At 42.5% G+C, this 26,941-nt stretch overlaps 1 protein-coding gene across 2 annotated transcripts in view; it reads right to left on the bottom strand.

The window, feature by feature from the left end:
- Window positions 1-26,941, bottom strand: part of MAD1L1 (mitotic arrest deficient 1 like 1) — a 351,231-nt gene that overhangs the window by 188,102 nt on the left and 136,188 nt on the right. The window contains exon 11 of one of the 2 annotated variants that reach the window (XM_029957937.1): window positions 19,519-19,659. In XM_029957937.1, the coding sequence (XP_029813797.1) occupies window positions 19,519-19,659 (141 nt within the window). Of the gene's footprint in view, window positions 1-16,527; window positions 16,608-19,518; window positions 19,660-26,941 lie in introns of those variants that run through there. The other variant, XM_018067302.2, reaches the window with a different exon arrangement.

The following is a 26,941-nucleotide window of genomic DNA, read 5'->3' as shown; positions in this document are numbered from 1 at the left end:
GATCCAGCATATTAAAATATTGTGAGAACTGAAATGAAATTTTCATTAGTGTTCAATCTGAAATCTCACCCGTGGGATTCAGCTTTCAACAGCTCCTGAATGCATTTCCCTGTTTATACTTTAAAGTTAGATATCCATTTATCCCATGTTAGCCAATGCCTGCTGCCTTCAACCCACCACACATCATCACTGCCCAAGGGCAGCAGCACAGGATTGGTTCAGCATGTCTGAACTGCACTACAGAATTACACTGGATTAAATGGTCATTTCTAATTTAACATATTTTGATGTTTGTAGTTGAAATTGCCAATCTTTCACAAAATTGCATCAGTTGAGATCACAATCAGGAAGATAGTTGAGTACCAGCCATTGCTAAAATAATTTCTTTGCTGCTTTACAGGCTCCTTTTTGCTGTTCTCAAAAAAGTTCTCCTGGTTATAAAATCAAATGCACACGCTTTATAAAGTGGGAAAGAACAGTTACAAAAAAACTCTGCTGCTGTCTCAAAAGCATCCAGAACACCATGTTATCTCCCAGGAGCTGGACTGGAGGTGGCAGGGGGCTTGGTCGGATGCAAAAGTGCAAAAGAAAATTCCCCAATAACTTCTGAGTGTGTTTGAGAAGTTTGGATTCAGTGAAATGACACTCAATCCAACTTGCAGAAAAGCTGCAATAGGCAAACCAGAGACCATTACTTACTGACATAATTTATGTTATGAGGATAGGTTTACAGCTCAATGAAAAGCATGTGTCTCAGGCCACAGCTTATGTGGTTTTCCGTATAATTTAGTCCTTAATTTTACCCCAAGCAAGGACAGGAAACACAGGAAACTAGAATGCCTGTAAGCCAGATGTCCCACATCCCCAGGGACTCATGCTCCTGGGCATCACAGCAAACCACAAGACCCAGGGACTGAAGGCCACTGCTTTGTGCAGAGCAGTGAGAGTGTTTTTCATCAAAGAAGCAAGAGCTGCTCCTTCTCCGAAAACCAGTTTTGTACTGGATTTGTGCAGGGAAATGCCGCCCCCCAGTGAGAGACAAAAACCAGCTGGTTACCAAAATGTGAGAGGAATAAAGCAAAGACTCTTGGGTGCTAAACAAAAAATGATACTGCAAATTGAAAAATTGCCAAAGTCATTGCTATAATTACCGAAGACACGGGGAAAACATCTCCTCTAGCAAAGATATGGGCTCCTGTCAACACTCTATCAGGATTTACTGGACAAAGGGATAATAACCAAACCTTTCTCTTGCTCTTAAGTCTCAAGGACAGACCAATCTCTCTCCTTCTCTTTAAGAGACACAATCACTTAGCAATGTCAAGAATTCTTGACGGTAAGCTTATTATAAGGAAATAACCCCAAACTCTCTCTGGTTAGATGATGAGAAAAGGGTGCTAACGAAGTGACTGTAGAACAACTGATAGGAGGAAGACAGGATTCCAAGCAGAAATTGCCCACATCCTTATCCCTGGCAAATCACTTGACCTAGCTTAGAGTAAGCTGCATAGTCCTGCAGCAGAGTCCTGGCTTTTTGTTCCCACTCTGTCTAACAACTGCTGAGAGACCCAGGGCCAAGTACTAAACTCTGAAACTCCTTCTTTTCTCTCCCTCTCTAACATAAAGATAATACTCGCTCTTCAGAAACCTTCAATCAAGGATAATCTCTGAGCACAAGGTGCCACTATTGACACAAACCACACCAGATGGGCCACACCACTCGGGCACTAAAAGGATTAAGCACTGTATTAAGTGCAGAAGTCAAGCACCAACACGTTCAGAAGTGGCAGCAACCTCATCTCCCTGATCCTCAAAGCAAAGGTGACCTTCACAACTCCAACAAAATGTAAAACTTGGAGAAAGACTCTGAACTTCTCTAAATCTATTACATCAACGCTGTTTGCAGATTTCCCAGACAGATGCTGCCAGGGAAGGCACACAGCACCAGAGCAAACTGGGAGATGGAAAAATGCAGAGCATTCAATTCAGGAAAGGATGAGTCCCTGGAGATCAGACAGCCCCATGCCAGACTGAAAGGCATGCAGGTAGGGAGGAAAATAATGGGCTCAGGTAACAAAACAGCCTTACATTTGCAAAAACATCTCAAAACAAGAACAATTATTTGTTGTTTTAGTCTCTAAGCTGCAGCTGAGGTTGAGGTGAGGCTAAGGAGCAACATCCCAGCAACTCCTCTCTCCTCCTGTTTTCCCTTAATGTTTTTGTTCAACACCTTGCTAAGAAGGAGCACAGAGACCAAAAAGATTAGCACAGCTCTGCTGGGAATAATATACTTTTGCAATAGGTCTCCTTCCCTCCATCCTAATCAAACGGTGCTGCAGTCCCTGGGGAAAGAATACAGTGCCAAACAAAAAATGTGAGTTTGCAGCTGCTTCCTCAACAGCAAAGGGCAGCCTGACTGATGAAACTCTGCCAAGCCAATTGCTTCCAGCATGATGCAGTCGGCCTGTACAGCATCTCCAGGACACACACAAGTGACTGCTGGATGCTGATGGACTCTCCAAAGGAGTCATTCCCCATCACTGGGACACCCCTCAGAGAGCCCCTGCCACTATTATTCTCTTTGTGGGCTCAGAAATATTCCTACCTCAGAAAAGCAGCTGAGTGTGCCGATGTAGCAGGGAGTCTCTTCTCTTTTGCTGCTCCCCGCAGCAAAATTTGTAACCCAACTGCAGAAAGATAAACTGGCATCAAATCTGTCTGCTGAGGATTGGCCACAAATCTCTTGCCAGGAGTAAAACAGATTATTAATATATTAGTGCAACTCAAAAATATTAGGAGAGTATCAGCCCATTCCACAGGGATATAACAAATAGGTAAAGAATACAAATCATCTGGAGAACACTAAAGAGAATTAATTTCACTGTGCTGTGGTCAAATCTCTAAAAGTGAAATGAAGGGATACCAGACCCAGCTCTGAAACAGATGTAGCACCTCTGGATCTAAGTTCTCCCCATGAGTTGCCTCCAACTAGGTTTGATACCTAGAGGGAAAGAAACAGCATTTTATTGATGAAAACTGTAAATTAGTCAACAAAAATGTTCACTCTTATCCGTTCATCAGAAAAAATGGTGGAATTACATCTCTAACTAAAAAAGCCCTTCTAATTTCAGCCCGATGAGTCAGCACTGCTGCATCTCATCACTAAGAGTGATTCATTGTCACTGCACTTCTCAAAGTCAAGAATAAGGGTATTCACCCCAATTCACTGTCATCTCATAACTCCTGTGGACTCAGGCAGAGTGTTTGCACACAGTATTGTTATAATGATTTATGTGAGTGTGTCACTTTTAATTTAAAGGGATAAAGAGTTATTGTCAGTCTACCAACCATAAAGCAACATTTTCTTTCCACTGAGCTGACAGCTGAATACCTGGAAAATATTCTTATTTGCTGAGGAGAGGCTCTACATCCCAGAGCCTTAGGGTGTCAATGCTTCTGAGGAAACAAGTGGATGCCCAGTGTCTTTGGAAAGAAACACTAGTACTTAGTAGAGTTAAAAGAAGCCTTACAGTGGAGTTAGAATCTGAACGGAAATTCCAACAAAAACAGCAGTGATGGAAAGCCTCTGCCCCAAGTGAAGCAGTGGTGAGGAAGGGAGTTTTGGGCATGGATTAGACCCCAAAAAGATTATCTGTAGTTGAATGAAACAAAGAATATTGGAAGCTAAGCAGCAGCATAGCCAGAGTTTTCTTCTTATTGAAGTCTCCTCATATCACAGTCATTTTTACTAACCCTTTAACTGTTATACCAAAGCTACTGAACAACTCACACTGACCTCACACCCCTGAGGAGGCCAGAACCTTCCTTTAAGCTTCCCAAGGCTCTTGGCAGCTGGTGGTGTGTGGTGATAGTTCAGAAAAGATGTCTTTAATGATATGTGTGTGCTGAGAGCTCTGTTCTAATGACATCTCACCGCTGTCCCCACAAACACACTCCCAACAGGAGCCCTCAGGCACGTCAACACATTTCCCTGGGCAACTTCTGTGAGCCAACCAGCAAACACTGTTGGGTGAAGATCCATGTTTAAATCAAACCTTTGTTTTCTTCTGGGTTAATTTTAATCAAGTTTGGTTTTTGCTCTAGTTCTCTGCACTACTGCACTGGTTGTCCGAGTTCAAATAAAGGTCAAGGAGGGGTTTCAGCCAGCACTGCCCGTGGCTTGGGAAATGACAGCCAGCATGGTTTTGGCATCGAGGAGAACAGTGGGTAAAGTGCCTAAGCCTCGGAGGGTCTCCAACAAATTTCAAACACTTTTGGAAGTTGCTAGGTAACAACATCCACCCCCAGGACAAGATTGTGCAATGTTTGCTCTGACAAAGCAGTGCTTGAGTTGCCCTTGCTTCCGCCCCAGGATTGCGTGCATTGAGGACCTGTCTCCTCTGCTGCCAGAGCGTTTCCAGCCCCTAGTCTGGCTGTATAGTTGGATTTTGCTGAACAAAGCAAACATCACATTTTAAACATAGCTATTATAATTAGCAGAAGCTCATTGCTCAATTCCCCTTCCAGACAGGGATTTCCAAATGTCACAGTGTGCTTAGCACAGCTGATCTGTGCCGACGGCTGCTCTGAACACAACTGACCCAGGAGGGTCCAGAGCACAGAATCAAATCCCATCATGGGTGGTGAGATGGAAAAAACAAATAGGATAATTGTCCTCCTTCAGCCTGTACCTTCCTGCTCCTGTGCTATCTGCACAGCACTGTGAGCAAGGCAAGGTTAGCAGAGACTCCTTGACACAGAAGGCATATTCATGTTTGAGGCCAAGCAGGAATTACTTTTGGAATTATGTATCTGTTTTCTGAGTCAGCCCTCCAGATGACTCTGCCTCATTCTTGTCCTGCCAGGGTGTCACGGTATAAAAAGAAGGAGCAGTAAGGGCAGAACAAAAAAGGGGGAAAACCCCAAACTAGTACATCTATTGGTTGCTAAAACATTTTGCAAATGCTCTGGCAAATGCAGAGACCCACTTTAAAACAGTATTTGCTTTCTAAATCTCTTTGGGGAAAGCAGTAACAACCTTAGTCCTTTTGAGTAATTTGAAAAATTTAAAAAAAAATTGCAAAGTTTCTATTCCCAACACATAACTCCCCACACCAAAGAGCTCCTCCCCTTGAAGGAGAATGGTAGCACTTCCAGGTATGGTAAAAATCAGTGGTTTCCAGGCTCTTTGCAGACAAGCTTCACTTCAGAGACTCTGGCAATGCTCCACACCTCAGCATGTCCCATGGAACCAGCAGAAGTCCAGCTGAGTTTATTAATGTGAGTCTCATGCAACATCTCACCTATGGTGTACAAGCGTCTCACCCACAGCTCCTGCCTTGCTATTTAGGATCTGCCTATATAAACTTCCTCCACCTCTCCAACACCCCATGAAGGGCTGAAGATGGTAGCACCAACCTGCTCAAGAAAAGGGGAAACCCAAGCTCAAAGATCATGTGACCTCTGTAAGGCCACATGGGCAGTCACAATTTACAATTCCAATATTATACCCCATCAGGTTTGTACTGCAAACAGATTAGAGGCAGAATTTGCCTGAAGTTGTAGGGGGAAAAAAACTGAAAGAAAGAAAGAAAAAAAGAGGTTAACAGTCTCCCTATCCAAAGAAATTCCCTAGATGGAAAAAGTAAAAAAATCGTCCAAGATGCCAACTGGAAGAAAAAAAAAATGTGTAAAATACTCTCAAATAAAATCAAACATCCCTGCACACCATGGTCATGCTCCTGTAACTTCTTTGAAGAGGAACAAAACTCTGCTACTTTTATTTGAGAATTTATTCAAAATAAATAAATCCCAATGGAATTTAGGCATGCTGTAGAGGTTCCAACAAAAATCATAAAAAAAAGCAAGCAAACTAAAAAGATCCTCTCTTGGCACGCTCTTGAAAGAAGGATTCACCACATTTCTGATTGACTGCCACTGTGGTTTAAATGAATCAGCTATAAATAGGCAACAAATGCAAGGCAAGCACTTGAAGGGAACAGCAAGGGGTTTTTTTGTTTTGTCTTGTTATTGCTTAATGGTTTGTTGGGAAGGAAGTGGTTGACAAGGTAGAAGAAACGAAAAATATAAAGAAACAGAAAAGAATGGTGTGTGGGAAGGAAGGATAGAGACAAGAAGACATTCAAATGTATGAAATGCACAACTACATTTTTGCCTCTTGTTTTGTAGAGAATGAAGGATCAGGGATGGGAGAAGGCACGCACACTTGAGACTGAGGATGCCCTGAAGATCCCCCCACACCCACAAGTTAAAGAAGGGTTTTAGGTTATCAACAGTCTTAAGTGAGAAGTCAAGTTTCTGTGGGTCATCTTGGACTAATTTCTAGTCTTTTCTACATATCAAATTCAACATATGAAGTGCAGCCATTGAAGTGAAGCACTAGAAGTGTTTGTGCAGCCCTCTTGTGCTAAGAGTCATCATAACAGGAGTGGACTCAACACTATTAAAGTTAAGCCATCCACGTCATAAGAAAATGAAAATACTCGTGTCAATGAAAAACAGAGCTGGAAGAATCTGAGTCATACACAGAGAGAGCCTTGTTTCTGGAAAACACTTGCAGGAAAATTTCTAATAAACTACATTTTAAATATTGAATAATCATTTCTCAAAATAACTGGAACTTTTATTTCACAGCTCTTGTTCCAACTGTCTGCTCATTCTCCTCTTCTTTCCCACAGCTAGTCTGACTGCCCACAACATCCTCAGTCTCCAGCTTTCTGGCATTTGTCAAAGCAGCCAACTTAATTATCCTTTTTAATTAGTCCTCTTAATCTTATGCTCCTTCTTTCAAGCCTGAAGGAGGCTCTTACAGAATCCAAGGAGCAGAAAACCACCTGGTTTCCCCTTCCAAAGAATCTGACTAGCTTTAAGGTCCTTCACTACTCCTGCAAAGTGCTTCCTTGTAACTCCATGGTAGACCTTGCCCAGCACATGAAGTTTGCAATAAGCAGCCCAGGACCTCCTCAGAGCCTTCTCCTCCATGGGGATGAAGGCTGATCCCAGGCCAGCTCTGCACAGATTTACTGCTTTCTCAAACTAATTTCTCCTGTAGGGAGGTGGAGAAGGCTATCAAAATGGCCTGAAATCCAAACTTTTAAGCTCCAGCAGTTAGTATCTTTCCCTCGTTAGAAAAAGGTTTGGAAAGAGCATGCAAGGGCTACAAAAAACCAGTGCAGACAAGAACAGAACAAGTAGAGAACCATCTTTGCATTGCATAGTCATAATACATATTCTGTGTTTGCCAACCATCAGTTAAATTTTCATTGTAAAATATTGCAGGGGAGGGCCAAGTGTAAGATTAATCAACTTGAGGTTGAAGTCTTTTCTTTATCCATAAAATTGAGCAGAAGGAACAGAAGGGCCTATTTCCTTACATCATCCCATCAGTGCTGCTCAGTTTTGGGCTGAAAGGATTAACTCCAGAGGGAGCACTGCAATTTTATCTTAGACATGGTCCATTTGTTTCCTTTGGTCCTTCTGCTGAGACTGCCAACAAAGATGCCAGACAGGATGATATTTTTGAGATGCGAGTGTTTATCTTCTCTGAGTGAAGCAAACAGCAATTCATTTCAGGAAAGCAATCCAGCAACCCACAATTGCTTCTTGCTCCAACAAATGCAGCCTGACAAGGCAAAAGGTGAAACTGCCTGATGGTCCCATTAGAAACCTTTGAGTCTCCTGCTCCTGAACACCTGCCTAGCAAAGCTGTGCTATAGAAACATGAAAGATCTCCATTTGGCAGAGAAAGGGAAGAAGCAGGAACATATGCCGAGATAATCTCAGTTATTAGCTCCTGCCACAAAAGGTACAGGCTGTATTGAACCTCTCCTCTGCCACACAGTGGGATGCTCAGAGGCTGGGAGCTCTGTTTCAGAGGCTGAGAGCTCTGTTTCAGAGGCGGGTCCAGGCACCACGAGGGATGCAGTGAGTACACACACCTAATGCTGCAGGCAAAGTTAAATCAAGCAAGAGAGCTGGGGCAAGGCAACATGGAGCATGACAGAGAGAGCTCCCTGACGTAAATATTTGCAAGGAAGAATTGTCAACACTTGTTTTTTTTGTTTTAAGCTTCTCGTCACGTTTAAATTTTCTTTCTTCTTAACCAAGCAGATAAACAGCTGCAAAGATTCACCTGTGCCTAAAAGTGCCTGACCTCAGGGCAACACCAGCTTAGGCTGGTACATGTCAAAATGGTGACTCGCTCTCTTTGTGCAGGAGGCCATATAGGAAGGGTATAAAAAAGTACATTTGCTGTAGGAGTGGTCGTGTTTGTGCCATGCAGCAGCCTGCAGATATTCATGAAGACATGAGTGTGACATTTTCCTTTCTCAATCTCCTTTTCTGTTCAGGACCAAGTGTAATCCAAAGAGCAAGCGGAATGCAACAGAAAATAATATCCACAATAATTACAGTAATGTGTACAGTGTTGATGGGCTGTAGAAATCAGACACAATGACTGTGGGTCTTGCATGGCCTAAATAAAAAGGTGCTCATTATCCTGAGAGGAAATGCCACTTATGAACGATAAGGTCATGCTGCACTTGGAAGATAAATGTCATTTCTCTGTACAGCTGTGACAGTCTCACCTACTGTCTTCAGCAATGTACGTAAACAGCAAAGCAATAAAAAGCCTGTAGAACTAGCCTGGGACATTATTATTTCAAGAGCATAAAATCACTCATCTGGAGTTCTTTAGACATGCTTTCCTAGGAACACTTATGTATGTATAAACATGTATTTACATTGTGCTTTTTGGGAGTCATAATACATGAAAATAATTAACACATTCATACAAGCTTGGGTATGTTTAGTACCATGTATATTGAAAGAATTTAGGACTCATTGTGTATTTTATACAGCTATAAACATTCCCAGGAATTACATCCATCTGCATAGGTAGCTCTGCACTCCTCACAAGCCCCCAGGCAGCCTGTGCCAAGCACAACGAGCAGCTCTAAACAAATACCATCCATAATGCTAACAATTCTCTCTTTTCAGCAGCTCTGTGTGCTGCCACGCTGCAGCTGAGAGACAATTAAGTACACTCAGATGATCTTTGAGCACAGAGCAACCCCCTCCAAGCAGGAACTGCAGCATTGGGGGCCCAGGTACCTCCAGCCAAGGCTCTTTGAAGAAGGGGTGTCTCATTTCAGCACTCTGAAAGAGGGGCTCCTGCCCTTTCACACCCATATGTGAGCAAGGCAAAGAACTAATGGACATGGCTTAGTCACTGCTTGAGTGTTCCCACCTAGAGGGCCAGGGGTTTGTCCCTGTGGCCCTGCAGACATCATTCCAGCTGTCCCTAATGCCTTTCTTCACACAAGAGGTCACAGAATGCTTCAGAAACCAGCACCTTAATTTGCTAAGTGGAACCCATGGAGGTCAAAGGAGCACATATTTTATCTGAATATTTGAGGAATCGGGAAGCTGATCTATCCTAAGGCTGCATTTTCACTGATGAAATGACCTTGGTTAAAAGGCAGTAAGCCAGATGATCAGAAAGTGAAGAACTCTGAATCTGTATGTTAATAAAATTGAGAGTACTCAGAATATAATTGCCAAAGGTAGTGTTGGTAACAACGATCTTAGCAATAATATCTGCCACAAAGATTATTGGTTTATGGTCTCTACCATCAGGCCAGTTCCCAACTGCATTGCACAGCCTGGACTGCAAGAAAAATTCAGAGTTTGTGGGCTCTCAAGAGATACTCCCATAATTGATACTGATACAGACACTCATCATTTCTTCGTGTATACAAATAATGTACAGTGGCAACCTTTATACAAAGAAGTCTCAAACCCTCTCCCATTACACAAGATATTCTACTTAAAATTATCTCTACAAAGTAATTACTCTGTTCATGGTTACTGAATAACTCATTGTGTTTTCATACACCAATAATACCACAACATGTAATCTTTCAAGCTTCTTGTTGATTTCCTTTAAAAATCAAAAATATTTGGGTTTAGCAACTCTTCCAAGAATCTGCTTTCCAATGAAACTGTTTCTACGATTTTCCAAAAGGAAGCAAAATTGATGCTACAAGAACTCACATCTGGGAGTCTGATGTGTGGATTGCAGGCACGGGAACACAGAACAGATAAAAATCAATGCTTTAAACAAGGAATCAGTTCTGGTTTTCATGTGGGCTTGAACAGAACTAGAAGTGTGAGCGTACATCTGTCAGAGCTGCAACCATTAGAGTCGTTTAAACAAATTGAAAACATAAATCAGTTCAATAAGTCAAATCAATGTGCCATGCATTTCATAGCCATGATACTGTCACTACAGCTGGATTCATGGCACATGTATTCTATAGCACTGCCTGTTTTATTAAACAGCATAAATAAAGTTCAAAAGAACGTTACAACTTGCATTACAGGAAGACTGTGGCTTTCTCACCAACTTTGGACTTCCAGTTTGTTTTGCTGAAAAGCTTTTAGCACAATCAAAGCACATTTGACATTAACACTGATTAAAGCAAATAGATAAATTGCAAAGCCTCTGAGAAAACAGAATTTTTCCTTACAATTTACCTGGACCACCCCTGAACAGAGCAGATCTATATCAACAGCTTAGTTTTTATTCACAGCATGATGAAAACTGCTATCAGCTGGGCTTTTCACTTACTCTGCTTCCAGCCTTTTCCAAATATTAGTAGGCTGGTCACATTGAAGTGAAAAAGAAAAAGAGAAAAATAAAGAGAAGTCCAGGCACCTTTCTCTGAATTCTGTTCAAGTTATAAATGGCAATAGTGCTCTACTCTAGTTCATGACCTTAATACAAACCAGGCTGGGGAAATGGAGGTGCTGCAGCCTCTGGACAAACCAGACCATAGGGAAAGACAGGTGAATGGATGGGAGCAAACACAACTCCTAACCATGGAGAAGTACTAATTATGTATGTTTGTTCTGAAACAAAACAACTGCAACTGGCACTTGCATTTAGGCACCATTCGACTAACTGTGCTCAGGCACTAAGCTGAACCAGGCTTTTTAGACTAATTAGTTCCCTGAAGAAACACCTCTTCTACTACTTGTAATTAAGGCCAAAGTAAAGAATCAATGGGTTTCAAAAGAAAACCAAGACAGGGACTACTGTTGTTCTAATTGCCACAATAACAAAGTATTAAGTGCATTAAAGTGGATCTTATAATCCTTGCAAACTGCAAAGAGCAGGAATGTTAGGATCCACAAGAGCATGGGAACAAGCCTGTGTTGATGCTGTTTTCTCAAAGCACTTTTTCTGTTTATATGTTATAACTATTTGGGAACAAGATTTCATAACAGGATTGCAAAAAAACTCTGTCCTGGACGCCACAGAAATGCACTGGGCAGGACTGTGCTGGGCCTACGTGGAGGCCCTGCAGGAAACCCTTGGAATCTTTACAGCATGTCTTTAAATGGAAAGTAATAACTAAAAATATTAATCTCTCTTTCTTACAGGAGACCGTCATCATAAATTAAAAGATTACATGAGAACACTTACAAATACATACTTTAAATCTTAAATTATGCAGAGATTATGCAATTATTCTGAAATGAAGCACTACAAATCACAGAATTCAAATCCAATCATTATAAAAATCAACAAATCTCTACAAGTTCAGAACATCTTTTAAGCCACCCACACAAGTGCTGTTTAATGTCATTAATACAATGCAAAGTTAGGAACCAGCTAAAATATCCATGGCGTTTTCCATGTAAAACATTACCCTGATGTGCAATCTTAGCTTCTACTTTTTTTTATGAGATATTTACCTCCTTCCTCCCCCTGAATTGCTTGGTTTCCATGAGCTGTTAAAGCTTGCATCAATGTGAGAAGGTTCCTAAGTAGTAGTTCTAACAAATAGGAGACATTATTGGCCTGAGCATTGAAGCCTGATTGATTCACTCACACAGTTCAAAAGAGAGGAAAAGCACTGAACTCAGGAGCTCCTCTGGGAAACATAACCTAAAGGAGTCCAATTTTTAGCTTGGAGAGAAATTAGTCAGTCCTGGCCTATTTTTCCAATTTTCCTGTTCCCAAAGAGTCAGACATCATAATATTCATCTGGTGGTTGAGCCACACGAACAGGTTCCACACACTTCAGGGGCTGGAAGTGCTCCAGAGGATGTGGCATTGCCTCTGATGAGATCCCATCATCCCGCTCCAGAAAGACCACCTACCTTGGAAGCTGTTGGGATCATTCCTGTCCAAAGATCACTCAGTACCCCCAAAAACAAACCCTGCTACTGGACACGTGGCACAGCAGTGCCATGGGCTGTAGCTGCACGATCCACACGGGTGAGACCAATGCTACACCAAATCATCGCTCTTTCCCGCTTGGAAGAGATTCACAGGGGTTAAATCTCTGAATTAAATGCAAAAAGCAGTTTGTCCTAATGTGAAATGTTTCTCTAATGTTGCAAAAAAACCCAAACAATTCTGCAATTGTGGAAAGTAACACTGGAAACTGGTGCAAGCACTAAAGAAACCTGCACAGCAACCTCCCTACTGCCTCCCATCCGTCCCTCCACACTGCCTGCAACACCAAGTGATGGAGACCAACGTAAGAACATATTTCTACTCTTTCAAAGCCTTCCCTTTGAGAAGCTGGAAGCTACCTGGTCCTAACTCTAGTCCCCAAAAGTTGCTTAGTTTGCCTTTTTTTTCCTGCTTTATGCCTGAGAGAGACACATCATCACTGCTCTGCTTGCACCTCAATTCAGCCCCTGCTCCCCAATTGCAGCAGGAGGGGATTTGCACCACATTGCACAGAAGTAGCTCTTTCATGCAATGTCTTTGCTGCCAATGGGGCTACTGCTCCCACTCCAAGTGTATTGCTGCTTCCTCCTCCACCTAAAGACATCTAATTGCAAAGCCTGTATCTCTCAGCACAGGCATGCAGGCTCTCCAGTGTAAAGCATTTTAAAGCTCTCAACGTTGCATGAAACGCTCTCCCCTGTTCTATTGTGGTAAATATGACTCATAACTGCACATCACTTATCGGCTCTGTCCAAAACATCACTAAGCAAGAACCAATTTTAAATCTTCTGTAGGAATTTAGACCCAGTTCATCTGTTTCTCTTGTTTCCTACAGCCAGGGACATCTGAAGTTAATCCAAATTCCTTAGTTCAAGCCTCTCTTGTGCTGGGTTATTCATAACATCACCAGAAGAGGCTACAGGAGGATTTGTTCATACCAAGAGCATTTTAAGTGGAGCATAGCTGGGAGGAAGGAGAGATCTTTTTGTTGCTGGCATCTCTCAATCTGCTCGGGCTGAAGTGAGATCCTTTAGATGCAGAGTACAGGAGCATTCCCACATCCTCTGAGCATCACACCTAGACAGCAGGATGGGGGTATCAGCACAGTCTCACCTAGGCTGGGCTTGCTTCCTGCAGGCTGAAACACAGCCAGAGTCCATCCTAAACTCCCTGCACTGCAAGCACAGGTGATCATTTAGATTTATCATTACTAGACATCTTCACATTTAGAGAATCAAAACCAAGGAAGAGAACTAGGGAGGAGAGTGTCACTGACTGCATCTACACCAGGAGTGTGACTTGCAGCAAGAGGTGATGGCAATGACAATTGTCTACCCCATCCTTCCTGCACTGAAAGGACACAAGAGCAGAAGAGTTGGAAAATGTAGGAAAATACTTTTCTGTCCCATGGCCTTCAAAATGCAGCCCAGAGGCAAAAGTGTCCTTATGGCTGCTTGTTGGTCTGCAATGGGGGGTATTTTTCTGGGGGTTTGCCTATAAGGGAGCTTATCACAAGCTAGAAGTTGTCTTATTTAATGATTCACCCTACACAAGTTGGTGACAGGACATTCTCATTCTTGAGAATGATGCAGGTTGCTTCCAGTTAGCTGTGGTCCCTGGGAACTGCTGACTTAAAGCCATTCTTAAACTGTCAGAGCATCCACACACTAAAAATAGCTGTAAAAATCTCCCTGTCATGAAAACAATGCTGCCTTGTGCAGAATATCCAAGGCAGTGCCATGGACTGATTCTCTTGAGCAATTACTAACTTTCAGGACAGATCCCAAATGACCAATCTCCTAAAAAAATAAAAAAATTAATAGTAATTGAGTTTTAAAATCTAGTTTGACCAAAAAAAAACCCCAAAAAAACCCCCCAAAAAAAAGCAGCCTCAGACACATAGAGACAGGTTCTGCTGCAGCATCAACTGGTTTTAAGAGGCACTGTTCTTCCACAGAGCAGAGACTGTCACCTTTAACAAATCATTAAGGCCCTTTGTGACTTGACTTCCTCATTTATATGATGATTATTTGCAAGGTGTTTTCCCAAAACACAGTCACTGGCAGGTATAAAAGGGAGGGGAGAAAACTAATGACTCCCTGATTTGACAAGGTCAGTCAGGTCTGAAGGAAGATGAAACACGTGAAACAACAGAGAACCCAAGACAATCCATTCTGCAGGACTGCAGGAGAACACAGGCCTGACCTACTCTCCTTCAGAAAAGGAAAAAAAAAAAAGCAAAGGACCACAGTGGTTCCTGAGAAGGCTCAAGCCTGCCAAGAGATACCAAAGCACTCAGGTTCAAAATGCTATTCCAACAAGGTGTTTGTTTTGTCAGAAGATGATGTCCAGCCCTGTGACTGCTCCAGCAATCAGTGGTAGCTGATGCATGGAGAGCATTAGTATCATCTCCAGAGAGAGACTGTTCCCTCCCACATGAGTCACAGATAAGATGCTACAATGACAGCAGAAGTCTGGGCAAGTGAAACATATGCCATTCTGGAGTGGCAGGAAAGCTCCGATTTGCTCCTTACGGACTTCAAAGTGAGCAGAGTAATCTTCCCACTGCATCTTACAGTTGTCACCAAAGTTAAAAAACAGTGCACAAAGGTTGGATGGCAGCAGAGAGGTACAGAAAGTAGGCAGGAGAAACCTGAAAACTAAAATAAACTGCTCTGTACCTTGCACAGATGGGAGGAAATGTCTCTGTAAAGTTCCCACCGTGACAGAAACCCCTTCTGCTACGTGAAGAAGCAATTTACTTTTGAGGGGGAGAGGAAATATGGCAAAGGAGCAAGATAAACACAAAGTGTAGATCCAAGATGGAAAAAAAAAAAAAGTAAAGTGAAAAAGTGCTGAAGGGGGAAGGTGGGTAAAAGACAAGAAAGAACTCTTAACTGCTCAAATTAACATTTTAATGCGTTCACACGTAAAAATTAAGCACTTTAAGCACCGGTGTGACTGCTGAGTAACCCCCTTGGCAAGGAGCAGATTGGTGACTAACATCACAAAATCAACATCAGGGGCAGATTAAGAGCCAATATATGGTCAATGAGTTTTAGGGTCACCACTAATGCCCGCGGTGGAACAAAACACAGAACATATGGCATTTCGTGTGCTCAAACTGTCAGACTCACAATGAACTGATTAGGGTACATATGGTGCTCACAGACAGTGTAAATCTCTCAATGTAAAAGATGCTGGAGATCATTGAAGGTGTCAGCGTGAGTCTTCCTTGCAAATCTCTCTTCATTAAAGTTTCGTATGGAGCCAAGAGTGTTGCAATAAAATCACTATTAATGGAGTTATATTTATGATTATTTCTCTTTTGTGCAGCTGGATTTAACTTTTCCAACACTGAACTCCACATCAAAGCTTTTTCACAGTAGCTGCTGCATGCACAGAAGCTTCCTGTTTTGTCATATTTACCTTGAAATTAGAAGTAATGAGAGCTAAGGTGGTAAAAGTTAACGAAGACTGGCAAGAAAACAGATAATATTACCAGCATCAAAAAAAAAAAAAAATCAGGCTGCCACAGAAACATAGTTACAGTATTTAAGTATTTATGACAGGCTGGCCAGGGACAAACTCATTCCCTCTTCAGTTCCAAAACACACTTTTTAAAAGATGGTGAGTGACACTTCATTAACCACGTGAAATGGGCTGACACAGCCTGCTTGCTTTTGCAGCCACCATTTCAGATGACATTTTTCTTTGCATCTCTCCATGCCTTACATTCAACACTCCATAAAGTGCTTCCCTAAGCCTCTCCAACCACATCAGCCTTGTGGAGGAAGGGGTTGGGCTGGGGGCAGGCAGTTCTGGGGAGGAGAAAAACAGATCCCTGTTTGCATGTCCATGCATTAGAGATCCAGCTTTTCTCATTGGTCATCAATGAAAGGGATTTAAAAAGTTCTCTATCAGCCTCTCTTTGCCTTCCAGTCCTCTGCCCCATCAGGCTCTGACAGGACTAGTTCTTCTGCAGCATCACTTCACCTCTGAAGTGATACAGGATCAAAGTATCCTTCTGTATCCCAGTTTCTGAAAGGTGCCTGTAATCCAGGTGCTGTTTAATTCAGACACAGCAGTTCTCCCAGCAGCTGGGCTGGGGCACAGCTCTGTATATCTCCTAACTCCATCCTCCCAACAGACACTCACACACACACAGTTCCCCCCAGGGCTTACACACTCCTCTCTCATTCCCTGTATTCTTTTAAGCAGCTTCCCACTTCCATTTATACACCCAGCAAAGGACTTACCAGAGACCTCATCTCCCTAATGAGTTAAAAGCTGTTGCCTCAGCCCAAAATCTTCCCAGTCCCACGTGGCTTCCTCCTCTCTCCTACAGTGTTATCTCTATCACTCTTTCTTCACCATAGCTTTCAGCCTGCTGCTGGAATGTATGGGAAAATCTCCCTTTTCAGAGCAAGGAAAAATCCCTCTTAAGAACACTCATTTTTCCCCCTCTATGATTTGTCAGAGGTGGGGCTGCCAGTGACAGATTAGGGCTGCCAGAAGAAACAAGAAAAAAGAAAGTATTAAAGGGCTCTCTTCTAGGGGGCACAGAAAGGGATTTGGGTAAATTAGTTACTCTGTAGCCAAAAAAAAAAAATAAAAGCTGTGAGAAAAGAAATCAGAGAGGTTAGACATGGTTCAAGGTGCAAATGTTATGATTTACGAACAAAGCTGAAAGGCAGAAGGTACAAAATGTAATGCAAGAGGATGCATCTACCTTGACTCTTCAAGGGCTTTTTTAAACTCAAATAGCTCCTGGACCACAGTGATTTGTGAAGCCTCCCCAGCAGAGGGGCAGCACACAGGGACTGTGTCCCAGTGCCCACTGGGTGCCAGACACTCTTCTGTGGGAATAACTGGAGTTCCCCACAGTGGCACATCCCCTGCTAAGTGGTAATCTTGATTGTTTGCCACACTTTAACCATCTTAGCCTATCAAAAAGTAATAGTGTCAGACAGGCCTTCTCAGCTCAGATCCATCACTGTCCTTCTCTGCAGCCACCCCAGACCTCCCCTGGATCCCCCTGGAAGAGCTGTGCACGTTCTTGTTTTGTTGCCACATGATGATGCTCACAGATCAGCTCTTCTCATTCTCCTGTGCTACTCTACAAGCTGACTGTGTGCTGCCCTCCCAGTCCCATCCACACCAGAGGCTCCTGGGATGCCCCAACCCTTCTGCCATACTGACTTAAACATGCTCAAGTTCTCCTTTTCCTTCCCTCCTCACCCTCCAACAGAGGCTGTTTCTCCCACATCTCAGAAACCACTGAGGCTCCAAGGTGCCTCATTCCAGCAGCCTCCTCTGTTTGTGAGCTGAGTCATTCAGGTGTCAACATTTCTGAGAGTCATGGGGAGGCTCAGCAGAGCTGGGAGGGCGCAGAGCATTATGTCAGAAGTTATTAATAGCTGCCACCGACCATCTCATTGACTTTGATCTACTGGCAGTTGATTACAGCTGCTGCTCCTGATGATGAGGCACCAGGGGTCCTGCCTGCACCTCAATTTCCCTCTCCAGTTTGTCGATTTTTACTGGAACAAAAAAATTTCCCCCGAAATTTCAAAACAGATGGGATTCAGCAGTCAACACTGCAGTCAGAAAGGCAAACACAAACAAGTGAAGCGTAAAATTTTACTTTATGAGAAAAATATCAGGTCTTTGAATCCTGCTTCCAGCAAAGTCTTTGGAAGGCTTAAAGGTTGACATCACACACAACAAACCTCCAGAGAACACAGCTCCTTTCTGAAATTTTCCATGTAGCCCTTAATCCATACCCATGAAAATAAACTTAGAATTTGTTCCCAACAAATAATTAAAGGGGTATAGCAATTGGTTCCCACACTCTTCCACGCTTTCACCTGAAGAAGAAAAGATAATTTGCTGTTGCCTGAAGACAAACATGCACACCAGACATAATCAAAGAAACAACTCAGGAAATCTCCCTGCAACAACCTAGAGCCACTGCTGGGAACAACTAAGGAAGCAGATAAAATAGCCACCTATCCCTTTATGTCAGCATCACCTATTCCTGCTCTCTCTGTTGGGAAGCAATACAGTGATCAAAAGACAACACAGAGCAACTTCTGAGACAGACAAATTGAGGCAAATTTCCATTTTATCTGGTGTTACATCTCTATCAGCTTGCCCAAAACTTCGCAGAATTCCTTCTTCTGAGACACTGGGAGGAAGTGGATCTATACCATGATAGTGATCTACACCACACTGCTCTGCTTGCTAAGGATTTAAACGTCACTGGAGTCAGTCCTGCCTGACGTAAGTCCCTATCTCCCAGGACAAGAAAACAGCATTTTTAAAGATGTCAGAAGCAACAGAGTTTTATGCAGAGTGGAACAGTCTCTTTTAGGACTTGAACACAAACCCAAGGAGTAATTTCTACAAGTTTTACTCCATTTGAATTAGAACATCTAAATCTACATGATGATGGAACCAGACACAAAGAAAGAAAAACTCGCATACTTATGACTGTTGTAAAGCCTGTGAAATAAAACTGCCAAGCTTTGAGATCACAGACATATTCCAAATATTTCAACTCATGACTGTAAAGTTCATTCCACTATGACAAAGCACAACAGAGAAGAGAGGAATGATTTGGCCAATGCATGTTAACATTTATCTCACCACAGTCACATTTCAGAATACAAATTTCCAAAAAGAGAACTAAAGATAATATAAGCATTCCTTCAAGAAAGAAGTCTATCCTTGGAAAGAATGTTTCCTTTCTTAGAGAAAATCTAGTAAAAAGCATTTACTAGTGACCAGTATTCTGAGGTTTTCTGGCCCAGTGCCAAGAAGTGAAGAACTTACAGCACATAGATTTACTTCTTCAACCCTTAACTAAAGCTTTTATAAACAGAAGTTGCTCCCACTGTGTACAGGAGAGCCTTGACAGACGTGATACAGCGAATCACTTGAACCAGACCACAGAGATGACACCACACTTGCTACTCCTTTACTTCCCCTTAAATGCATCCCTTTAACCCACAGGAACTAGTTGTCACCCCAGCCATGCATGGGTGCATCACACTCAAAGATTATCCTTGGCTTCCGCCAGCACCAGGCACAGAATAACTCGTGAGTCTTACCGATGCTGGAATTTTAAAGTCTGATTATTGCAAATCTGGCTTCTGCCAGGGGAGATCACATCGCAAAGGCAGTTCAATCTGAAAGGTCTCAACTCCTTCCCCCCTGGGGTTAGAACCATGATGCTCCTTTATTACCTCCAGCTCGGTGTTGTGAGCGTGCAGCTTCTGCACCGTGTCCTCGGCCTCGCGCATGCGCCGGCCCAGCTGGGGCGAGTGCTCCGCGGGGGTCAGCTCGCTGTCGTACGACTCCAGGATCGCCCGCATCCCATCCCGCTCCTGCCAGGAAGAACAGACACCTTTAGAGACACAGCCCCTGACTGCACCCCCAGGAGAGGCTTCCCAGAACGACATTCCAGGGTTTCGCCCGTTGTTCTCTTAGGCAGCAACGAAACGCTGATGGATGTGCACTCGTCGTCTTCATATCAGCATCGAGCCACAGGTGAGCAAACAGCTGTAATAAAGTAAATGTTGCTGCTGTGAAAACTGAAAAATTAGACTGCCTTGTGTCTGTAAAACTCCACATCCCTTGCAGGAAAGCAACGTGCAGACGCTCTAACAAGCAGATGGTGACTGATAACAGAGCCTGCCCTCTTTTTGGAGATACTATTCTAACTCAACATGGCTGAATGGGTTTCCTCAGCAAATATTTCGTGTCGTACTTGACATTATTCCTGCCAGAGTTTCAGCAAAGAAGGAACAGAATTGTCACAACAGAAATGAAACAGATTTGACAATGAACAAAGTGGCTGAGAGCAAATATCCTCAAAATGGTATGTGACTTTATCACTTGTTAAACGCTGCGACACTCGGTGTTTGTAACAAATATTTTTTTCAGAGGTTAATATCTGGCAGACAGTGTGTTTGGCTCACTTCACAATCTGCTGGCAATTATAACCAAGCACTTGCAGAAAAAGACAAAAACAAGGATCTCTCTCGGCTCCCTCAGAGCAGTTTACATTCCCAACTATAAGACCTGGGCTCGAAGCTAAAGGTAAAACTTTCTGTAGGGGTTCCTGGTTGAAGTATTTCCTAGTGCACTCCCAACTTCAAACAACACCTATCTCCAAGGCACTGATGGAGAAGAATGGCGACAAAAGGAAAATTTCAAGAGGTCAGGTGTGTTTAAGGAGATTACTGGTTCCGGTGCAATACGCACAGGGGGATTAGCCAGCTGATGAAGTGTTTCATCTTCTGACTGCACCGAAGAACCTTGATGCTTGTGAGGCTACAGAACAGGGTCAAAGTAGCTCTGGCCCCTGGCATAAACCCAAGGCAGTGCTTGCTGCCTCTCTTTTGCTTGGTGACGAACTGCTCAGCTAAGCAAGCCTGGATACAAAGGTTATCTCCTCCTTCCAAACCTAAAGGTCAAAGACTGAACGTGGATAGCAAGAGCACATGTGGGGAAGAGAAGGAACATTCACATTCAAGGTGTGACAACAAGACCAAGGGCACTGCCAGAGGTACCATGTGTTCAGAGCACGTCACAGATTGAAAGGTCAGCCAAGATGGTTGGGTTGGTCAGCAGGTAAAAGGACCCCAAGATCAAAGGACAACCTGAGGCTACAGGAACCAAGTTAATAAAATTATAAAGAAAAACAGGTTTCAACATAAATAGTACCAGCAGCTATTACTAGCTCCTAACCCAGATCTGACTGAAGAGAATTTTATTTCAAGGAAAGAACAGTTTTGCCGTAGTTTAGAAAGAATTATACATCTGACAGACGCGAGAAAGGAAATACTTCCATCTTACTGCAGAAGAAAACCCAGACACAGCCACACCAGCCTTGTAAAGAACTTCTTTAGCAGAAAGGCAGGACAGGATCTCTCCTTCCTCCTCCTCCCCCTCCAATACACACAGACATCATCCAGTCTGCCCACTGCACTCCCCATAAGGCAAACTGCTTTTGCTCAAGAGATGCCTTCCATTCCCCATTTATTGTCAAATCATTGTGTAAAGCACAGAAGAGAACATAATGACAGCATTTAGTGAACGTATTGGTTTGAGCTTTGCATGTTGTTGCAATTAGATTTGCAATTACAGCATCCTCCCTCCTTCTCCACACTCGGAGCTACTCCGCTATCCTAATTTTCTCCTAAGCATCTTTCATCGACGTGATAATTTACCACTGCAATGTTCTCTCCATTACAGCAGGGCAGTCCCAAAATCCTCAGCGTTTTTTCAAAAGCAAACAGGACCCCTGGCAACTCCCATCACACTTGGTTTCCAATTAACTGCTGAATATTAGGTAGTTCAAGTCATCCCCAGCAAGATCCTCACAGTTCCCCGAGCTCTTCAGCTGCAAGGAGGACAAACTCCTGCTTTCATGTTAGCATGGAAAAACTGCATGGGAGCAGGACACCCCTACAGGCTGTCTCTCCCCAGAAATCAACTACAGCCCTCGCCCTTCAAAGCCTTTCTCTTAAATGAAGAGTAAACTTCTCAAGAAAAAACACACATGGTAAACACAGCACAAGCTGTACTGCAAAAAAAGGTGCTGAAAAGCTGAACTAAAGGGCACAATTAAACACTTGATCCTGGCGTTCACTTCTGCTCTTCAATTATTTCTAAATATTAATACTGAAATGAAATCAGTCCTCAGCTTTCAACAAGTGGTCCCCAGTTCCATTTTTTTAAATTTCTCCCCATCAAGAGCACTTACTGAAAGCTGTTCTCTCCCTCCTAAAGATCTTGTTAGTTTGGCAGGAAACAGAAGTTCCTGTTGATAAGTCCTCTGTCTAAGAAGATTCTCTAAGATGTAATCCTAATTTAGTAATTGCTGCAATATTTCCTCATTCTACACAACAGGATATTCCCCAAGCCCCATCAAAATCCTCCCCAGGGACTTTCAGACACCCTTTTTAACCTTATTCCAACACCTCTGCTTTCCTGCTTCCTATCAGGAGAGTATTCACCAGTATTACTAAAAAGCACTTCCTCTGGGAATTCCCAAAATTTAACCAGGATGGGGCACCTATGCTAACTCACCATGGACCTACACTGGCACAATTCCAGGTGTTTTTTACCCTAAGCAGTTTTAAATCAACACCTGAACAGAAATGCAGCTTACTTTAAACATGCCCTAAAAGCAGAATGACAGTTTTGATGTTCATTATAAACCTAGGAAATTAATGCCCTACACAAACTCTGGTGCTGCAGCTTGCAGCTGTGTTTGAGGAGATGTAAATTCGAAAAAGAGGAAGGATAGTGATTTTTTCAAAGGTTGAACAGTTTCCCTTCATTCTGCCAGCACCAGCCCATTCATCAAACAAATATGCCTCCTACTACCACATAAGGAACTAAAAAGAAAACACATTTTATAATTTTAACCAGAAACTAGAGCTAATCCCATGAAGAAAAGAACAGGAAAATGCCTCTGCAAAATGACACCCCTAAGATGAAGCTTCTCCCCAGTCCTCCCACCAGCTCCTCTATTCCCTCTGTGTAAAGCCAAAGTTCCATCTGGTTGGCAAGTAGGTTGAAACTCATAAAGTCCCTTTCCATGGCATTCACACACCAGAGTGGTTTAGAAACAGCAGGAACACAAGTGGGCTTCTCCAGGACTTTGGGGTTAATTTTAGGGAAAGGTCTGAGAATGGTTCATACAAGCACCACCACCGTGTCACTGCAGCACTGCACATCTCCAAGGGCAGCCCACAGCTTCAGATACAGTCACACTGAGGAGCAGGAGAGCGACTCCCAGCTGGCTATTGGAAGCAACTGAAGAGTAAAACACAGCCAAAAAATTTTCAAGAAGCCTCTGACCTTACAAACAACCACATAAGTTCAGGCCTTGCCCCCGCTGCTGCTCGTTAGCCCCTCTTCAAACATACACACACTCCATTCACCACAGACTTTCTAATTAGTTGAAGAAAAGAAAAATCAATAAGAAAGAAATTAAAGTTACAAATCTAACTGAAGTCAGTCACACACCCAGGGAAAATTTGTTCCTGGGGTAAAGTTTATCTGGTGTCATAATTTTATTGAAATCCTATATCTTCCTATTGACTTTTATCGTTTCGAGCTGGATGCCAGAGTTATCATTATTAGAGTCTCAGTGTTGCTTGCAGGCCTGAGGTTTGAGGTGGCTTTTTTTTTTTTTTGCCTTTTATAAACAAGCTGTAATTGTCTGGTTTATTGATCAATAAATCTTTCAACTGCCTCTCTCCACCCGGCTTCTGTTCTGGTAACACTCCTGCACGATTTCTCTGCAAGAAAATATAGGCTTGTTGTTTTTTTAAGGAACAGATTGTTTTGTCATTAGCAATGAAAAAACAGGAATTGTGCCGGTCGGTTCCAATAATGGGTTTTTAATGACAGATTCTAGTCACAGTAAAATCTGCTTTATTTCCACACGAGTGAACTTCAACTATTAATCCACAACCCAACCGCACAGCTCGCTTGCTCTCTCGTTTCTGCACGGGTTAGAGCCTGGCAGAGGAGATAGACTCTGTAAAGCAGAATCATAATGATATTTCCCATTCAGTGCCTTTTTTTTTTTTTGGATGGTACAGAAATATTCCTGTTCCGAGCGTTACATCAGCTTTTTGTTTAATTAATGATAATTTTTGGAGAATGTTAATAGACTGCTTCATTATCGGAAATCAGTGGCAAGATCTCCTCCTCCTCCTCCTCTCCAGACTCCTAAATCCAAATTAGTTGTAATAAGGGAAAATTTCAAGACTGAAGAAAGATATGGGGCTTTGACATCAAACAGGTGCTATTTGCAATCAGGTATAATTTAGGTAACTATTTCTCACAAAAACACAAATAAAAGAGAGAGAAGACTGTGTAACAGAGGTCTATACTTCCTTGCTTTAAGGTACACGAACACACATACAGAAGAAGGGAGATGGCATGTGGGGCTTGACCAGATGTTTAACATTAGTAAAATTAGCAGTATGAGGTGTAGGAACATAAGCCAAAATATAATTAGAAATAATTGAAGAATATTTAAATATATTAGACTGTGTCAGGACCTATTGAAAAAATGTATTCTTAGGTTATTTGAAAAAGATTTATCACAGTAATCTCTGGTCCATCAGCAACTATTTTTGATGAACTCTCAAATGGCAGGACAGGACCTGAAAATAGGACAGTGGAACAGACCCAACCTTTTAAAAGAAGGATGGATGAAAAGATATAGACTCTGGCAATTATAAATCACTTCAATATTTTGGTATCTCATAAAATACTTGAAGAAAACATTAACAATCAGATTGCAAGCAGCTAGAGAAGAATTAGGGACAAGAAACAATCAACTGAGCCTTAATATGAATAATATCAAACCAGTCTAATTTCCTTCTTTGACAGGTAAATTGTCTACAGAATAAAGGCAAATAATAAATGTGATAAATCTTAACTTCAGTGATGTGTTTCTCAAAGAGCAGAATTACAATTCAACAACAACTCTGTAATTCAGAGAAATGAATTTGCATCAGGTTGATGAAACTCATGAAAACAAAGCACAGAGTGTTGTGTGGCAGCAGAGACACCAGGTACCATTAACAGGCTGCAGCATCAGTGGGCATCTGCCCCTTCTCAGAGCTGCCAGTTTGCACCTTCCTTATGGAAAGCATGGGCATCCTTCTTTCAGCTCACTGGGATACAGGGAGATGCCCTGTACAGAAAAGCATTAGCCAGGGAATGCCAACAGGGCTACTGACAATGAAAAGGTTCTGCTCCAAATTGATGGCTGGAGGAATTGATAAGGAATTGATATACCAAGTCTTACTTGGTAACATGTTCATATCCCGTTGCCTTATGGAAGATGGAGGGGGGAAAGTAACAACAAAGCAAGAGCAAGAGGCAGGAAACAGGGGCCTGAAGGCAGAGCTGTGGCCAAAGGTATGTTCAGTCAGACTTTGGCTCTTACAGGAACATGTGTAAGGGAGCCACATCCCCTCAACTCCCTCCTGGAGCACTAATTAACACAGCAGCTAATTGACTCTTCCAGAACAGACAAAAATCCCAAGAGACCGAGGCCAAGCAAAACCAGCAAAAGTTAAATTACCAGAAACTTCTCAAACCCTCCTTGCCTACAGCAGAATCTACTACCACCAGAAGGCAAATTGTTCACCTTCCTCTTATCACCCTTGTCTTCTGTACAAATCATCTTCAAACCAAAATTTTCTATTCCCAAACCTCCAAATAACTTCCTTCTCAGCTACAGCCATTTCCCAGCATTTCTCTCTGTGGTTGACCTATTTTCACATTACTTTGCAAATCAGAACTGACTGCAGACATGTATGTATATACACACCATTGACTTTTTACTCAGGACCTCAATTAAAACACCATTTACAAAAAAAGCCCATTAACTCCATAAAAATAAAAACATCCAGCAGATTTCGCTATCCTTGCACTGACATGAACACTGGGGAACATTTTTTTTAAACATCCATAATTCTCAAATGTGACTGTCCATATATCAACCCTCATTTTTGCCCCTCAAGCCAATATAATGTTACTGCAGGAACTTAAAGATAGATTTAACCTATAAAGAAGCCTTTCAGATGTGTTGTTTCCTACAACCAAGGCTTGTCCAACAAAAATAAAATATCCCTTCTATATAAGTCCAAGAACCTCCATCCATGCCTAACCTGAGTAGGTGGGAGAGAGGCTGGAATGACTGACGTACTCTGTAACCACAAGCACACAGCAAACCAGGAATTAAGCATCCCTGTCTGTCCCATCATCTCTCTGCAAGGGATGGTTTTCATCAGTTTTCTAAGACTCTCATAACAGAGCCATTTTCTTGCTAGGAAAGGCTGTGTATCATTCAGGTTGAACACCATCTTTCCTCCCAGGGCTGGAAGTCTGGAGAAAGCAGCCACCCAGGGAAACTGTGGTGGGAAGAGGGCACAGCCAGGCAGAGAGCATGAGAAAAGCAATCAAAGACTGATTTTAGGTGCCAGAATGAGGCATTCAGAGATACTCTTAGCTTCCCAACCATCCATTCTTAAATTTTGGAGAAACTGTGCGAGCTGACTGCTCTTCTGGCAAACACTCAGCTGGCAGCTTTAAATGTACTCCCCACAAATACCTGTGTATCTTACAAGCTCTTGTATTCCATAAGTTTTTCCTGCAGATTTATAGTTCTTCCTTTCTAGCTCTTGGTCCCTCTCCTCCAACGCTTCTCTGCAGAGAGCTCAGCTTGCCTTATATCCTGGCAATGGACCAGAGCAAATAAATCCACTGTAACCCTTTTAATCTGTCTCTGATAAATCCCCTGCTTACTATCTCCTGGAAAATTGTGCATGGTCTCTGAAAGCCTCATTTTGCTTATAGCACATACATATGCCAGCTGACAAGCAATCATACAACTGACACTGCAACAAATTAAATATTATCTGACTAAAATACCCCTGGGGTCCTCTTGCTTCACAGAGAGTTTAACATGTTTAGTTATGTTTCTTAACCTCCTGCTGCTGTGAAATAATTTTATGATTTTTCCTTCATTTAACTCCCTTCTACCGGAACGCTCACCGCTGCCTATCTCCAGCACGAGCTTGCTTTTCTGCCTCAGTGTATTTCTCATCTCTTCATTCCAAAAAAAAC

The sequence above is a fragment of the Manacus vitellinus genome, unplaced genomic scaffold, assembly GCF_001715985.3.
Source record: "Manacus vitellinus isolate BGI_N305 unplaced genomic scaffold, ASM171598v3 scaffold_12_pilon, whole genome shotgun sequence".
Classification (NCBI taxonomy): Eukaryota; Metazoa; Chordata; class Aves; order Passeriformes; family Pipridae; genus Manacus; species Manacus vitellinus.
The sequence above is the reverse complement of the archived record's forward strand: the minus strand, read 5'-3'. Positions and strand labels throughout refer to the sequence as shown.